This window comes from Anguilla rostrata, chromosome 1, assembly GCF_018555375.3.
Source record: "Anguilla rostrata isolate EN2019 chromosome 1, ASM1855537v3, whole genome shotgun sequence".
Taxonomy (NCBI): domain Eukaryota; kingdom Metazoa; phylum Chordata; class Actinopteri; order Anguilliformes; family Anguillidae; genus Anguilla; species Anguilla rostrata.
In genome coordinates, this window is record NC_057933.1 from 62,306,506 (window position 1) to 62,324,834 (window position 18,329).

The 18,329-nt window shown below is 38.9% G+C and overlaps 1 protein-coding gene across 1 annotated transcript; it reads left to right on the plus strand.

The window, feature by feature from the left end:
- Positions 1-4,306: 4,306 nt before the first annotated feature.
- On the plus strand, positions 4,307-16,832 carry slc6a18 (solute carrier family 6 member 18). The gene is made up of 12 exons (XM_064348005.1): positions 4,307-4,599; positions 9,388-9,528; positions 9,911-10,048; positions 10,206-10,387; positions 11,184-11,294; positions 12,208-12,320; positions 12,754-12,882; positions 13,487-13,643; positions 14,088-14,292; positions 14,762-14,921; positions 15,283-15,445; positions 15,642-16,832. The coding sequence occupies exons 1-12, from the start codon at positions 4,416-4,418 to the stop codon at positions 15,840-15,842; spliced, it is 1,884 nt and encodes a 627-aa protein (XP_064204075.1). The 5' UTR covers positions 4,307-4,415; the 3' UTR covers positions 15,843-16,832.
- Positions 16,833-18,329: the final 1,497 nt, after the last annotated feature.

Consider the following 18,329-nt stretch of genomic DNA (forward strand, 5'->3'; position numbering starts at 1 on the left):
AATCCTGTGAATAAATGTTGCCTAAGTCTAAAGCCCAAGCTGACAGCTGTAGCAGGCTGAGCACCGCTGAGCATTCCTTCTTGAAGGCATCATCAGCAGCTGTGTTCAGTTATTCTCCTAGGCTGCAGCTGGGCCAAACGTGGCTTGCCATACCATCGTCAAATGTACTGTAATAGGCCAGAATTCGGTCATATGCATCTTACCATTTAATACTGGCAATACTGCAATTAAGACTATTTTTGAAACATTAGGTTGTTTGAAGTGTTTCAGTTCACCCATACAGAACAAATGGCTCAATGCTGGGCCAGACAGAAGGCCTTTTCACAAATGTATTCTCGGCAATGGAGCGGTCCACAAAATTCTCGCCCCAGAATCTTCCAGCACCATTTAGATTTCATGTGTGAATGGAAGTCAGTCACTTTGGCAATTTACCAGTTTGAGACCTGGAAACATTAAGATTTATTTTTACATTAATGTGAAGAAAGCCGTAATATTGGATCATGCACAAGATCAATGAATTTTGTTTTACTAAGACACCCATCCAGCTACTTGTATCCTGGTGTTTTTAAATATATCAGAGAAAGCATATGCATCCTGATAGAGAAAATCATTCAGGATATTTGAGGGCGCTCAGCTAAAACTGGAAATAAACAGTCCTTCCACAAGAGCAGGAAAATGCAATACTCTTGTAAATGATGTTGAATATTTCCTATTTTAATAGTTTATTGAGGATTTAAAACCATTCTGGTGCAATTACACCAGCATCAGAATGCTTTATTTACCTTTTTTGCTTTCCCCTCATTCCTCCCGATCATATGTTGGCACTCATACCTGGAACCCAGGCGATGGATTCAGGATATTGCAGATGAGCACATGCTGTCCTTTCTAATCACACAGCAGTTCACAAGTCAGCAGAGAGATAAATTAGTGGAAGGCACTTGACTGCAGCTGGACAGATGGACTGACAGGTGTCCAACTGACCAGCAGGCATTGCTCGAGAATGGTGCTAAAGAATTGATAGATGCACATTCCTATCAAGTGAACCCTGGGATGTGTTGCTCTGTACACTGTAAAAGATATGTTTTTTAATGGTCAAACTGCTGCCAATTTTCTGTTATTTATTTTTTCCGTTAGTTATTTTCCCTGTTTTTTAAAACAATGTGAAAACACAGGTAAAATTACAAGAATAGTATTTATAAAGAGAATTATGAAGTTTGTAAGCTTGGAGAAACAAGCGAGAGAGCTCGATTTTGAAACAAACGTTCCAAACCCTCTTCCTCCAAACACCCCGCCCTCCAAACACATGTGTGCGCAGTGCCTATCATCTGAGTACTGTAGCTATAATCAATATTCTCTCTCACCTGCACTTCATAGTGGGGGTTTACAATGGCAGTGCTAGCTTGTTGGCTAGGCTAGCCTACTAGCTAGATACTGTACTTCCATTTGTGATCTTGGACCACGGTGTGAAAGATCAAATAGATTAAAGTTCCATTTAACTGTTTGAACATTGCTAGCAGTGGCTTAAACAAATTAATTAGAATACAGTACAATAAAACTGCATGAACCCTTTGATTCCCCTGCAGGGGACAAACCTCTCACTATGGGATTAGAAAATGCCATTCTTTTCATGCCAAACAACAAAGGCCCTAGGCCTGATGGATACAACATCAATACACCTTCTGGGATACTATATCTCCACTTTTCATTAGAATGCTAACAGAAATAAAAGCCTCTTCACATATCCCACCTCACATGAACACAGGCATCATCCCAGCACTACTCAAGCCTAACAAAGATCCAACCTTATGCTATACCTACCATCCACTGTCACTTATTAACACTGATTTAAAGATTACAGACTGGTTACACTAAAGGCGGGCATCCATCCAATAACTCTTGCCCTCTTCAACACTATGCATATATCCCAACAAAACAACATCAATGCAATATTCAAGATGCAGAAAAAGCCTTTGATAGAGTCAATTGGACCATTCTATTTATAATACAACACTTGGCTTGAAATTGAACAAGCACAATGCACAGACCTCCAAATTAATGATATGCCATTTCTCAACAAAACATCTAAAACTCTACCCTGCTTTCAAAACATACAGCAGTTATTTCCACTTCTTGGTCAGCTTTGCAGAAGATAAACAAAATACACTCCAATATGTGCCAATGCACATTGTCTGATTTACAAAGCACCATACATAGCCTTTTCCCACCCCCACTTCTAAAACAAATAATCTCCATAACAAATTCAAAAAGACAGCTATCAATGTTATACAAAATTCTTGATAAAATACACTGAACCATTTCCCTTTCAATTAACCAATGGGAGAAGGATTTATTAAACCACTCATACAACGGCTGTACTCAGATCTGTTCAAAAACATTCACAATGAGCTCATCCACTGAGATTCAGTTAATACAATACAAAGTCATTCATTCATCTCATTTCAGCCAGAACAAAATGTCCAAAACAGGCTTCACTGACGCAGATTCCTTCATGCACTGCTCCCTAAACACCCCAGGCCCTTATATTCATGCCACCTGGCTCTGCCCACCAGACCAACACTTCTGAGGGGTAAATTATATTCACCATGAATCAATGGTCTATTGCGGCTGTAATAGGCATTGCTACTGTATTTCACTCCTCACTGGGCTCAGGGTTTGGATTACCATTTAATTTATTTCCTGTTTTTGCTAAGTTTGTTTTCAATTCTTGTGGGTTATTTTTGTCATGGTTCTGTGTTTCTGTCTCTGTTTTTCCTTGTTGGGCCGCCAGATGGCAGCACTTCTGTTTTGTGTCCTGCTCGTTTCCCTGTTAATTGTATTATTGCTTTCAATTATTTTATTATTGTTTCTGATTGTGTCTCATTGTTCCCACCTGTGTCTTGTTATTCCCTCCTTTTCTGGTTTGATTGTTCTTTGAGTTCACCTGTGTCTTGTTACCCCTGTCTATTTAAGTTCTTTGTCCCCTTCACTCAGATGCTGGTTCCTTGTGTTTGTTTCTGACTTTATGTACCTGCCCGCTTTTTTCCTGCCTGTGTGTTCCTCATGCCTGTATTCTGCCTGCCTGTGTTCTGTTCTGTTTTTTTGTTCTTAAGAATTTTTTGAGTTTGTTTTGCCCTTCGTGGCCTTATCTGTTCCCTGTGTGTTTTCCTTTTTTGTTGTAAAGTCTTTCTTTCCATTTACCTCTTGAGTTTTGTGTGTTTCACTCTGCGCCTGGGTCCAACTCCCCTGAAACCGTGACAATTTTACTGTCTTTCCTTTTCTATCTTTTTTATTTTGATTTAATTCTGTGGTGTTGGGCGGCTTCACTTAGTGTATATAAGTTTTTTCAAAATAAAAATTAATGAAAAAAAAATACAGCCTATTCTTGAAAATCAGCTCTTAAGGAACTCCATCTACTCTCTTGCTTTCATATGTATTTATTTTGAACAAAATAATTATCTTTCTGTGCAGACTTCTCTACAGTAAATGCTATAAGCAGTTTAGTGTAACAGTTTTTCTTCTCAAGGAAAGGGGACACTTTAATCATAGATATGAATTGTTTCTTATTAAACCTGCAAACACAGCAGTTTAATGTTGATTCGTAACTGTTAAAGGCAGCAATTGACTTACCTATTTTCAAAGAAAGTCAATTGACCGTTGATCGACCAGAGGTCCACAAAATATCACAGCTCAACTACGATAACTACCCCTGCCATCTTTTTTCTGACTCATCTGGCTGTGACAGGCAACCAGGAACAAAAACACACAGACATTAAAGTTGGCTCACTTTTCCAGAAAGCTAACAAGGAAACTAGTCAGTGATTAGCTATCAGTTATAAATTCCAGCCCTTTCTTCCTTAATCCCAAAAACTCTGGACCGTGATTTTTTTGCAGAGCAGAGTAAAAAATTCCAATCAGTGCTGTTCAGGTGTGGGAGGGCAGACTGCACTCTTCTAAATTTTCATTCTGTGATGCAGTTACACTTTTCTCAGACTAAGTGCATGATAAATGCCCTGAAAACAAAAATATACGCTCATAAAGTATTATGGCTTTAGCAAATATGAATTTCAGATTTTAACTATTCTTTCCTGGATGATACTTACCACTTAAGTTGAGTTATCAATTAACCCAAAAACCATGAAAGCTTTGCTTGCACAGAACTCAGGTGAACAAACAAAACCATCTGAATGATTCTCAAATGACCCTCTTTCTGTTTTCCTGATATGCTCTCTAAAACACGGCAGCCCAACCACAGTTCACTGTGCGGAGGCCCCTCCCTTCCTCCATTTAAAAGAAACAGAAAAAATATGCCCCAGGTATATGAGCGTTTGGGAAAGTGTAGGACACCTTCCAGACCAGACCAAAGTGGCCCGCAAGAGAACTGGACCTAGCCCTGTAGTGAAGACTGTAACTCAAACATGGCTGACAAGCAGATGGAGAAGGAAATGCCCAACGGTGTAAATCAGATGGAAGAAAACCAGACTGATGATGAGAGACCCAAATGGGACAACAAAGTTCAGTACCTCCTCACCTGCATTGGATTTGCTGTGGGTCTTGGCAATGTGTGGCGATTCCCCTACTTATGTCAGGTTTATGGAGGAGGTAAGTGGTTACCTACTTTAATTTTCAGTAACAAATCAAAGCAACTATTACATATCTCATTCTCATTAGCAAAATTTTTTGTGTTGTTTTATTTCATTTGAATTTAATTGATGAATAATAAAGCTGATATCATCCTCTTATTCATGTTATCAAAAGGCAAGCATACGTTTAAGGACAATAAATTGATTGATTCCCGTGAAACTAGTGAATAATTATTTGGCAGCACCATCACTGTTATAGGAACACAGTTGTGCTGCGACGGTACCAGTGGGTACTGAGCATTTACTCTCAGTCAGCACCACAGGTTCACCAGCTCACGTCTGGTATTGTGCATCATGATGCACCATGACTTTGGAATCACTTTCAATAGACAGGACAAGTGAAAGAGGAGGGCAAGACTGCATTTTCATCTCCTAGTTTTTAATGCTTAACGAGTATGTTTATAATTTACAATGTCTGGCTACCTTCACTCAATGCATTGTTCATTAAGTCCTAAAAATGGTTCCTACTTTGATATTTCTTCCAGATAGAATTAACTCTCAGGTAATTGCAAAATACAAATTATATAGTTTTTAGGCTTCCAATCAGTGTTACAAGATAATGTTACAAGAGGGTTTATACTTTCAATGAATCGGGGTTTTACCCCTAAATCTGCTGGTAAATACAAGTAATTATTATGCTGTAAAATAAAGAAAGAATAAAAAAGTGCATATATGAATGAAACTGGCCATTTCAATCATTTTCATTATAGAATACAGGCAATAAGATCTAGTGATGGGACTAGTGTTGAAATTGCAGGCTCTTTTTCGTTGATAGGGGAGAAAACTCATAGCAGCTAGGCACCTGGTGCATGATCTTACAGTAGCTCTTATTCCAGAGCAGGTAAGCGCATCTTAGTTTTTGCACATCATGTAGGCCACTCATCATATATTGCATCAATGTGTTTTGGAGACAAGGGTTTATAGCCAGTAATTCAAGTTCAATCCATTATATGTTTTTATAGCCAGTCTATAAACAAATTACAATGAACTGAATGAACATTAAGTAGAAATTAAATAAGATGTGAAACATGTAAAAAATTCAATAAGATTTAAAATGAATTAGATAGACAAGTGAGGCCAATAATAATACATTTTGTACAACCCAGAAAATAATTGCACATGTTCAAATGAATCAAATCAAATCAATTTTATTTGAATAGCACTTTTTTTTTTTACAGAGAACTGTCACAAAGACTCTTTAGAGTAACAGAACTAAAATTAGGCAAAAACCAGGCCTGAACCCCCAAAAAAGCAAGCAGTGAAAAAAAAAAACACTCAAGCAGTGTCAAGAATGGAAAAAAAACTCCCCAATGGGAAGAAATCTCAGGAAGAACCTGGCTATATAGGGGAGCCCATCCTCTTTTGGATCTTAACTAGAGGTAAATTGGATGTAACAGAAATGTAATTAGCAATCCACCGCAGTACATTGTCAAATGGGTTAACCAGGTTACACTTGAGGTATTAAACTAGCAGGTAAAGTGGAAAGTCAAAAGGAAGGGATGTATAATGTGAAGGGTGGGGTAAAGCGTCTGGGGCTCCAGATTGTGCCAAGGCGTGGGCTTGAACCAGTGGAGCGACAGGGCTGGAGCGGTCCACAAATTCAGGGAGGGGGACGGGGCTGGAACACAATGGCAATCCCTTACATAAGCATGGTCTACGCAATGGAATCAATGTACATGTTTCTCGCCAAATATAATGCACCAAAAATATTTTCACCATTTCATACATGCTTCTTTTTAGTAATTGCACATTTTATCATGCACAATTACTTTCTACATTGCTGAAGTGTTATGAGACTAATACCTTTGATGAGAAATAAGTATTGGGAGTAAAGAAAGCATGAATGTAATATGGAGTTAAACGGCATTATATTGTCACAGTTTTATTGTTGCTTTCATTTTGTTTTAAAATGTATAATTTCAATTCCAGATTTAAAAAAAATGAGTAAACAGTATATGTCCAGGCTGACAAATTATGTTGTTAGTCTTACTGGCTGAGAGATGTATTATACCCTCATTATTGTGAATACAGCTGTACGAAACAAATGTATCGATGAGTATCATGCCATATATGAACAGATTTACATGTTAGCACTAAAAATTTGATTTTTCATTATCGCTCAGCAGTTAGTTTCATGAAGAGGCTTTACCTCTTGCCACTGGATGAATAAAATACAGGATATAAAACCAGACAGCCAAAAATTCAGGCCTCTATCATACCATGGTATTTTATATCCTGGTGAATCATGATATGTACTCTGTGAACTGATGTTTCTTAACCACCACTTCCCAGGTCTGGAATTAATTTCACAATGTACCCAGTCTGAACAGATTGTTTATTTCATATAACTCACATGCTGGTAATTTTAGACTTTATATGTGAATCTTTGGACCCTTTTTATTGGAAGCAGGATACCATAACCTAGGATACCACAGGTTCCAAATCACATTAAAATGGATTCTGTGTCTAATGCTTAACCAGTGATCTGTAAGACTGTTACTGTGTTTCTGTACCACACTGTAATACCCTACCAAAGGCTTCAACTTGACAGCCAGCTTTGCTAATATTTTACATTAGTGGAATTGACAACTCTACCGCTGGATTTTAGGTCCAAATTAACCATAAGTTTACACGCTATGTGCTCTGCACTGAGTATCATCTCATGTTGGCAGAGAGCAAATAATATTATCTCATCTCGTTTTTGTCAAGGAGCATGTAAGATAATGGCTGAGAACTGCCAGTACTTGATCATGATACATTGTCTATCTCTGGGGTAACACACATTATGAATTTGTTCTGAATGATTCTGAAAGCTTGGATAACGCCGACATGGTGGCTGGTCCACCGGGTAGCTTCAATCATTTAAAGTAGGATGTCATGAATCATGCACTACGCGTTGTGCTTAAAGGTCAAACCTTGGATTATGAAATGAAAACAAGGTCATTAACAGCACGATATCATATCTCTTTACATTTCACAGGACCATTGTGCCATTGTTGACAAAAAACATCACATGGCACCGTAACACACGGCGGCTCCACATGATTAATGTGTTCTGAAACAAACAGGTTCTTTTGAATGTGCCTGGGGGACAGACAGAATTTACACCCTGAAAGCCCACAAACAGCATCATCTCTCTGTTGAGCTTTGCCCCGGAAAAACAGATAAATTCAGCATTTGTTAATCTGAGAGTTTTCCGAGGCTGATAAACCACCAACCAGTTGCACTGATGGTAATGATGATGAGAAGATTATGATGGTATTTACAGTCCATTGCTATATTGTGTTTATTTACATTATGTTTCAGATTTCACACACAGGAACAATCTAACCCATCTTATTTACAGTCAGTTTGTCAGGTTTAATGAGAACCAGGAAGTGGCTGTCAAGGAAAAGACTGGAGATGAAGAACAGTTATTAAAATATCTCTTTTTCATAAAAAACTGTAACTGTAACTGTTACTGTATATTTAAATCTGTTTATTATATGTTTAATATGAAGTGCACAAAGGCAATACAATGTTATCAGTCTCCGGTGTTACTGGACTAAAATAAGCAGTTTCAGTTTGTCTCCATTGGTCTTCCCTTAAAATGGTTTCTAAAACCTACTGTATACAACAAATAAGCTATTTTGATTATGTAACTGACTTTATTATATATTAAATATTATATATTTGTTCGACATAACACAGTGTTGAACATAACATTATAATAAAAAGTGTCAGACAGCTGTTGTTTGTGTACTTATTATCATCAGTTAAGGATAGGATCTACCATGCCCGCCCCCCCCTCCCCATAAAAAAATAAAACACAAAGGAAATCATTTGTTCCCTGGTTACTGTGATAAATGTAAACATCTAAAAGGTTATGCTTTAATGTTGCAAAGAACAAGATTGAGATAGCATTGATAACCCTGCTCCCAGAAATAATACATTCAGCTGACTTCATTGGAAATTATTAAACAAACAACTTTTATACAGCGTGCATTGTACATTGCAAGCTAAATGGATTTTGCGTTTGGTCATATTAATGATTAATGCAAAAACATAAAAAATGTGGTTTGCGCTTCTCATAGTGAGGTGGGACGTGGGGATTCCAAGCACAGGGGCTGTGGGGCTGAATGTATGGGCACCCATAGAATGGAGTGTAGTGCAGGGCCAATGAAGAGGCTGGAGTGAGCTGAACAGAGTGAATGTCACACAGATGCAGTAAGTCAGTGAGGCCTGTGCAGCAGAATCATATACTTACTGTAACCTATCAAGGGAAGTAGATGGAAGTCCAAACAGTATTGAATTACAGTAGTCTAGATGGACAAACACAACTCTGACGCATGGGTCAGAGTTTCTGCTACAGGATCGGTGAGAAAAGGTCTGAGATATTTTTGAGGTGGAAAAAGTCTGACTTTGTGATGAGTGTAATGTGGGACTGGAAAGAGAGATGGGGTCCAAGGACACTCCAAGGTTCTTGACTGTGTGGCTGGATTATAGACCCAACAATGGACATACGAAAATCTAAGTTTCTTAAGACGGTCTAATAGGTAGTATGTTTTAAAGACTTGCCAGATGGTTGGCTCTTTTAAATATTGTTGTTAATGGTAAAAACCAGCATCCTAACCAAGAATCAAAATTGCAGCCTTGTGGTCCAATTCCATAAGCAGTTTGTCATAGGTTTTGAACTTGATAGTAGGTTTGGATCTAAACATTTTGTTCTACATAATTCTCAGACAGTTAAACTCTGGTGATCTCACAGGTGCTTTCCTGATCCCTTACCTGATTGCACTGGTATTTGAGGGACTGCCCCTCTTACACCTGGAGCTTGCTATTGGACAGCGGTTGCGCATGGGAAGTGTCGGTGTCTGGAATTCCATTTCACCCTACCTTGGGGGTGTAGGTGAGTAGTACTGGGATACATTTAATCAATATATTAAAAACATAAGCAGGTTAGCTATTTATCTATTCATTATTGCTTATTAAACATGAAATAACCTTAGCTTTAACAGAATATGTGCACCACCTTTTTTATCTGGCCCAGATTTAATTTAACCACAATGTTTTCATTGGAATTTGGGAAACAATTACAAATTCACACATTTACAAATTAGTTTGGCAGGCACTGAAGTTACCATAAAATACAAAACATGTATTTCAACAAGGAGAAATCAGACTCTAGCTGGATCAAATCTGAGCCTTATTGGTCCAGGTACAGAAAGTAGTGAGAAGCTCTGTTGACCTCATATCCTGTCGCTGTTAACAATGTGATTTCCTGTTCACAGGTATAGCGTCCTTGATAGTTTCCTTCCTAGTAGGTCTTTTTTACAACACCATCCTGGCCTGGGTACTGTGGTACTTTTTCCATTCATTTCAAGATCCTCTTCCCTGGAGAGATTGTCCTGTCAACCTTAACCGAACGGGTAAATCATAAAATAAGAATGAGAATAAAATAATAAAAAAAAATTTTTTGTTTTTGATAATATATTTATATATTGTAGTCCATATATATAAAATACTATAGCTGGTTTCCCTGAAGTGCAGATTGTGCAGTCTGTAGCCATGTGCATTGTGTTGCAGGGTATGTGACAGAGTGTGAGGAAAGCACGCCTGTGAACTACTTCTGGTATCGTGAGACTCTGAACATCACGCCCAACATCGAGACTAGCGGCTCGGTGCAGTGGTGGTTAGTGGTGTGTCTGGCCACCGCCTGGTGCCTCGTCTATATCTGCTTTATCCGTGGCATCGAGACCATTGGCAAGGTGGGCACTGGGCCCGGGGCGCAGCACTTCAGGCAATCCTTTCCTACAGTATAGCAAGCTGCAAGCACAGATGATGTACTTATTTGTGCCCTTGTACTGTATATGATGTTCCTAAATTGCTTCAGTAAAATAAAGCAACACCTAAGGCTGATGTGCAGTTGTGGGTGTCTGTAAAGGAAATAATACCATTTTGGCTGTTGTTTCGTATTGTCCATGGTGCAAATTAGTCAGATACACCTGTGGCCATAGCAGGGACAATGCCGCGATCTTACTGCATAGCACTAAACAGAGGAGTGCTACAGAGAACTGTAAGCACTGTAGGGATTCACCTACAAGGGACAGTAAGTGAGTAGTCTTTCACTGAACCAGTTCGCTGCATGACCAAGTTTGGTTCTCTCTGCAGCCACTTTTCCATCACAGCATGATTCTCGTTCACGTTCACTCGGAACTTCAGTGAACGAAAACGAGAACGAGAGTTGTAAGGTCCAACCAGTCACTGTGTGACTCTTGTTCTCGTTCACGGGAAACTGACCAAGGAACCTATGACAGAATCCATGAATGAATCCTTTTAGGGAGATAAATGAATTGAGTCCCTTAAAAGAACCAAAATGCCCACAACTACTGATAATTATTCTCACAAAATCAAGAAATGATGAAGACTTTCAAATATAAATTCCGTAAGAATGTGCCAGAACCCTACATTCATCATATGCATCAATGTCTCATTAAAGGTACAGTGTTAAAGCTGTCCCACTGCAGTTACCTGCTGATATTTGTGCATTGTGTGTTTCTGCAGGCAGTGTACATCACAGCCACATTCCCCTACCTTGTCCTCACTATTTTCCTGGTCAGGGCTCTGACCTTGCCTGGCGCTACAGAGGGCTTGATCTACCTCTTCACACCAAATGTGAGTACGGCTGTTGTCACACTCTTGGTTCCAACCAATGCCGACCTTAAAATGCTTATGTAGAAAAAACCTTTGATTTGACAATCTATTGCTCAATGAACCAATGGGAACATTTCAAATATTTGGTTGCATCTTCTCAAGCAAAGACTCTGGCCCGCATGTGTTCTCCTATGAAACACTTGGTGTCAGCTATTTTTTCTTACCACATTATAGTCTAAGTAAGCCACAGGTCCTCCAATGAGAAACAAATTTTTTGGCTGATGACATTGCCTCCATTCATTTTCAATGAGAGGCGGTTCTTTGCGTTCGCAAGGCATGTTGCATGTTGGGATAGCTGGCGACGTGAGGCAAGCTGGCGAAGTGGCTGGGAGGAGGGGGAACATGGCGTGATAACCAATCAGTTTAAAGATCCAATGTGTATATTGTCTCCCGTTTCAAATTGTATGACGCCAACAAGCGACCGTTTGTAGGAGGCGAGAGTGATGCCAAGTGATCTCATCAGAGGATATGTGGCTTCACCCTAAGTGAGACTCACACAGACATGAGTCAGAGGAAAACAGTTAATGTGCACCTCCACAGGCAGTCCGCAGGCTCCCAGTCACCCGGCGAGGGCTGCTAATGTGCAATGCAACTCACAGTCATCCTGGCTAACTGAAACCCAGTCCCTTCCCTGGATGAAAATTATGTGGCACACTGCAAAGCTGCTGTCCACTGTCAGCAATGGATTCAAATCCAGGCAATGGGGTTTATCCAGGGGCTAGACTAGTGCCCTAACAGAGCGCTGCATGAAAAAGTGCATTACCTTTACATTTCATTTTACAATTCTTATGCGGCATTTTGTCTAGAAAAATCCCACAGCAGGAGAGTGTGCTGCATGTGTAAATGATGCTTGTGAATGTTGATGTTATGGTAGTGGGAGACACTGAAAGATCCAAAGGTGTGGCTGGACGCTGCGACTCAGATCTTCTTCTCCCTGTCCCTGGCTTTTGGTGGCCTCATCGCTTTCTCCAGCTACAACCCTCAGAAGTAAGCAGCAATCTTCACTACTATACACAGGCATAAGACAACAGAGAAAGGCAAAGAGGAAATGGCTCGCCTGTCATACTTATAGGAAAGAGCCTAAAATTAAGTCTGATAAACCACAGAAAAAGTGTGTGGTTGTACATGCCAGCCCTTTTGGGGTTATTTGTATTCAGTTATCTTCTCTTGTCCCAAGCTTCATGATCTAAATACATAAAAATTCAACCATTTCCAGAATACCTGCACAATATTTCAAGCTACGGTAATGATACAGATGTGCTACACTGGAGTGTGTAATACTGCATGTGTCATTTTTAGAAGTTGGCTGGAAAGTATATGCCCTGTAAGTTGACATGGTTTTCGTGACAGCTTTCATGCAAGTGTCTTCATGGTGGGGGTCATGGTAGTTATTGTGTTTTTGGTGCATTTTGTCTTTCAGAAACAATTGCGAACGAGATGCTCTGATCGTCGGAATCATAAATAGTGCCACCTCCATCTACGCCTCCATTCCTATATTTGCTATTCTTGGGTTCAAGGCAAATTCTAACTTCAATGACTGTATAAATCAGTGAGTCTCATCATTTAAAAAAAATCTTACATTAGGCTTATAGTGAATGTGCGTATGTGCCTGGATGCGTGTGTGCCTGTGCTTGTGTGTTCCTCTTAATGTACTATATGGACCATATTATGTTTACAAACTGACTGTATGACTGTTGTTGAGTGTATGCGTATGGGAATCTATTCATATTATGGAGTTCTCTCCATAATATGGAGAGAACTCCAGTAGTAAGCTTGCTCAGTAGTAAGTTCAGACATTTTCTGTGGGACTGGGAGGATGTAAAGATTAGCAATAGTCTTTCTGACAGAGGAAATTCTTTGTTGACAAACTTTCCAGAACATCATCTGTGCTTTATTTATAAACTAAGCTACTATTGTACCAAATCTACAGGTATTTTTTTCTGGTGGTTGTCAGCAATAAATATGTCAAATAAAAGAAATGGCCATACTGTACCTGTGCAACAGTGTTCCAAGTTCCAGTGCTTTATTAATTTGGTAAATGTGAACCTTAGTTTATAATGCAAACTTTTATTATAATATTAACTCTTGAATAATGGTTGTGATATTATTCTATTTCTAATTTTCAATGATAACTGTTTTCGATGATCTTCCAGAAATGTCCTGTCTCTGACGAATGCGTTTAGCATTGGGGATAAGAACATAACGATGCAAAACTATGACCTTTGGCTGGAACAGCTAAATACAACAGATCCTGAAAAAGTAGCAGATCTTCAACTGCGTACCTGTGATCTGCAAACCTTTCTGGATCAGGTATGTACTTTAAATGTGATGTTTTCAAAATAGTATTTTAAAACCATTACAGAACGGTTGATTTAAATACTGACTCAGGATCTGCTTTTATCACACAGCAATTTTAAAAATATATTTCTCAATGTATCTGAACATGAAGATACAAACACTGTACATGGCTTTGCATTGTATTTTCGTTTCTGTGTGTGTTCCTCTTAATGTATGCTGTCTGTATGAATTTTATTAAGTGTATGCACATAGGAATCTATGTGCTTTTCTTTCTATTTTATCAGTGTGTTTACTCAAATAATATGTTATGTTATGACATAATCTTTGGGACTGTGAGGATGGATGGGATTTGTTTTTCTAAGTGGGACTGTGCTTCTTTGTATGCGTGTTAGTGTGTGATTTGTGTATGGGTGTTAGTGTGTCTAAGCAAATGTTCACTGCGTATCTGTCCCACAGAGTGCGTCAGGGACAGGCCTGGCCTTCATTGTGTTCACAGAGGCAGTCATCAATATGCCGGGCTCACAGGTGTGGGCTGTGCTCTTCTTCGTCATGCTCTTCAGTCTGGGTCTGTCCTCCATGTTTGGAAACCTAGAGGGTGTCCTCACCCCTCTGCTGGACCTACATATGGTGCCCAGCTGTATTCCTAAAGAGATTTTCACAGGTAAAAAACAAAAAATATCAGTCACTCATATAGCCATTGTACTTGGCACATGCTTTGGGATAACATACCCTACCAAAACATCATCTAATGCAAAACAACTGAACATATTGTATTGACAGAATCCATTCAGTGCTATCTTCTAGTGCAATTTCAATCTCCTGCACTCTCAGGATAGGACAGGGAAGCAAAACTGGTTGAGTAACCTCAATGCATCTCTGAATACAATGGCTTAGAGCCTGGCTGGAATCAAGCCTTGCTAATACTATGGGCCTCCAGTGACCTGCTCAAAACTTTACAAAGAAACAAAAATAAGACAATCGGGTTTGCATTGCATGATATTCTGTTCATCTTGTTTTGTGAACTATGCCTCTTTTCCAGACTGTACTTCCCTTTGACTAAATCAGATGGACGTGTTTTTACATGCATGGATCAAACAAACGAAAATGGTTACTTTTCTTTCTCCTCTCAGGACTGATGTGCCTCGTCTCCTTCGCCGTGGCCCTGATCTTCACACTGGGCTCAGGAAACTACTGGCTGGAGATTTTCAACACCTATGTGGGGTCTTTGCCCCTGCTCATCATAGCCTTCTTTGAGATCATCGGTGTGGTTTACATTTACGGGATTGGCAGGTATGTCATACTACTTTAACAGCAATCTGAAAGCCGTAAAAACAATGATAAAGCCCGTAAACTGATATATTTCACTACATTACAAGCTTAAAGGCAATCTTTCACCACCAAGATGTATCTAGAAACCAGTAATCTCATCTCCCAATGTTACAATACATATTTAAATTTTTGTGTATTCTTCTCACTTCTTATTTTGCATGCATTTTTGCACGTGTCGTGTATCTAAACTCACATTGAATGGTTATGACACGAAAATGATGTCAGGTGCATGGTACATTGAGTATGGTTTTTTTTTTTTACATTACATTTCTATGATTCAAATATTGTGATTTTGAAGAATGACACACTGACAAATCCCTAGGTTCAATGATGACATTGAGTGGATGACGGGGAAGAGACCCAACCTTTACTGGCAGGTCACATGGAGGGTTATCAGCCCCCTGATGTTGCTGGTGGTCTTCCTGGCATACATTGTGGTCCAGGCTAGCACATGGCCCACATATCCTGCGTGGAACCCAGGCTATGTAAGCAGCTTCGATGAAGTCTCTCTTATGTCACCAGGGCACAAAGGAATGTGTCAGGAATCAGTATTAAATCAGTAATTTGATTTGTCAATAAAGAAATACAGTATAAGTTATGTTATATATAAAAAAATAAGGTAAACCATCAGATAGGGGTAACCGTCCTTCGTGTTTTAACAATGTATTTGCTGTTCTTCAGGTCGACTTTCCAAACTATGATGTTCAGCCCTACCCAGGTTGGGTGTTTGGGATCTGCATTCTGCTGTCCACCATCTCTTGTATCTTCATACCCATCGTCGCTCTCTACAGGTTCATCGGTTTCTTGCGAAGACGTGTCAGTGGCGGGTCCTATGATAACCATGGCTATGTAGAAGACACTGCCACGGTTAAATATTTTTAATCCCTTCACTGCGTGAGGACAGTGTATATACTTTAATACCATATGCACAAAACAATGTAAAGTGGCTGTGTAGCAATGTTTCTAAGGAACAGGTAACAAGCATGAAGGCTCTGGTAAAAATTCTAGGTGGCACTGTACTGTTGCAGCGTGATGTACTTAAACTGCATTGCTGCAGTTGCTATTCAACTTACATAGCCCTGAATTGGCAGAGTATGTGTTACATATAAAGTAGATTCATTATGGGAGATTAAAATAAATCCTCAGGTTTAATTGGCTTGGCGTTCCTCCTTTTTGCACCTCAACCGATGTGTGGTGAGTGTTCTGGCACCAAAAGGCTGCTGTGCATCACATATGTGAGTGGTAGACATTGATGATGGCTTGACTTATCTGCTAGACTGTGAATAGATTTGAGAATGAAAGTGCTGTGTTATGTAAATGCGTTATCTCAAGATAAATTCTTTTTCTAGCCCCAAAATATATGTAATATATTAATTACAATAAAATTAAATATTGTAATTACATATATTTATATATCTGTTGATTTTTCCATCTCAGCGACATTATAGCAAAAATGTATTAATAATTCTAAATTAAATGGAAGCTCAAATGGTTTAAAAAGGGGAACTGCATTTGTTAACAATAAAAAAGGTTCTGTGTGTTGTAATGGACATACGCATGTAAATGAATGACATAAATGACACAATTTATGATACTGTCATTGTTTCATCGTGCTCAGATTTTGTCTGGATTGCTTTTGCTGTTGATGTGTCTCCCTGTCATGGCTGATTTATAAGTTCCTTGCCAATTACTATTGTTCCTCACACCAGAAAAGTTTTATTATTTTGTTTGTGTATCTGCCATTACGTAAGAGGCACTGGTTATACCTTGATATTAAAGAGAGTCAGTGTGTAATAACATTTTTCATATATAACAGTATGAACATGAATAGAACTTATTTTTTCAAAAATAAAAACCCGCATTCATACAATAGCCTTTTTCTTGTATTTTGTTGTATAAATGAATATACATGTAAAAGTGTATTTTGCGTTTATGCTTGATGTACTTCATAACATAATTATTGTACATACAGTATGTGCTAGTACAATTCAAGAAACCTTGATTATCATGGCAGACCATTGCCTGCACTCCTGGTAGGTGAAGGACAGCAGGTATTGTTTAATGTTGGCTAGGTTTTTATATATATTGGACAGACACCTATCTAACTATCTGTGAAAGGACAGAGATATCTAAATTTTATGTGTTTCTTTGATAATCAAATATACAGATGGTTGCATACAGTAGGTGGAAACAACCCTAAAGGGCCTCATATGTTAACCAAATGTATATAATCTTATGTAATGTACTGAACAATTATATATATATAATTTTACATGCATAACTAACTAAAGGACATTAAATAGGTTCTCACTGTGAGTGTGTAAATGCATATGCATGTGTGCATGTGTTCATGTATATGCATATATGCATGGGTAAATATAAAACATGCATGGTGTCTGTCTATCTGTGTGTGGCCATTTGTGTATTTGAGTGTGTGTGTGTGTGTGTGTGTGTGTGTGTGTACACAACCTGTTGTGTGTATGTCTGTGTGCATGCGAGCGTGTGTGGGTCATACGAGTGACAGAGGCGCCTTTTTGTGGGCGGACAGTGACATTGTTCCAACTGCTGTCACGTGTTTGTAGAATATGCTGGCTGCTTTTGTTATATGCCGCCCGTTCTGCTATTCTGGCACTTTCACACAATGGTGGGTGCACTTTTACACACTGATGTTATCGGGCCTTTCAAACTACTATAGCTTGAAATCCTGCCCAGGGAAAGGGGAGTAACCCCATGTTGGATACATGGAAAAAGACACAACATTGCTGGACTCCATTTAGGAATCATACTTATATTATTCCAAAGGTGAGTTGCTTGGGTGTTCTTTTTTTATACATGGCTTGTTTTATCAATGAAAAATTTCAACTTTAGTGTGCTTAATTGCTCTCTGGGTGTGTGTTGTCCTGTTAGGTTTCAGGGCAATACTTTTCACACAAACCTGTGGAAAACTTCTTGTTGTATTTTTGTATTTTTTTATGTCTCACTGTTTACATTTGTTCTCTATTCTAATGAAATCTGAATGACCATCAGACCACAATGCCACACATTTTTGTTTTTTTGTATTCTGGGTTACAATGAGAATGACAGTTCAAAAACAGCTGCAAATTTGTCTGAGAACCCTTCTTAGTAGGCCTTGAAATGTGTGCTGCAACAAGCCTGTGGTGAAATAACTGTTCCTATTAAATGTTTTGGCATTTGGACAGCTCCTTGTTTGCTGTCAATTCCATCGAAGAAAGTACAAAATTGCATAATATAGCTTATTTCAAGAATTTTATAAGCACTACAGTTTATAAACATCCGCTCCCCCACTCTGTCTCACAGTAGCCATTTTGTGCCAAAACACCAGTGTTTGTGTTATCTACTGTATGGTGT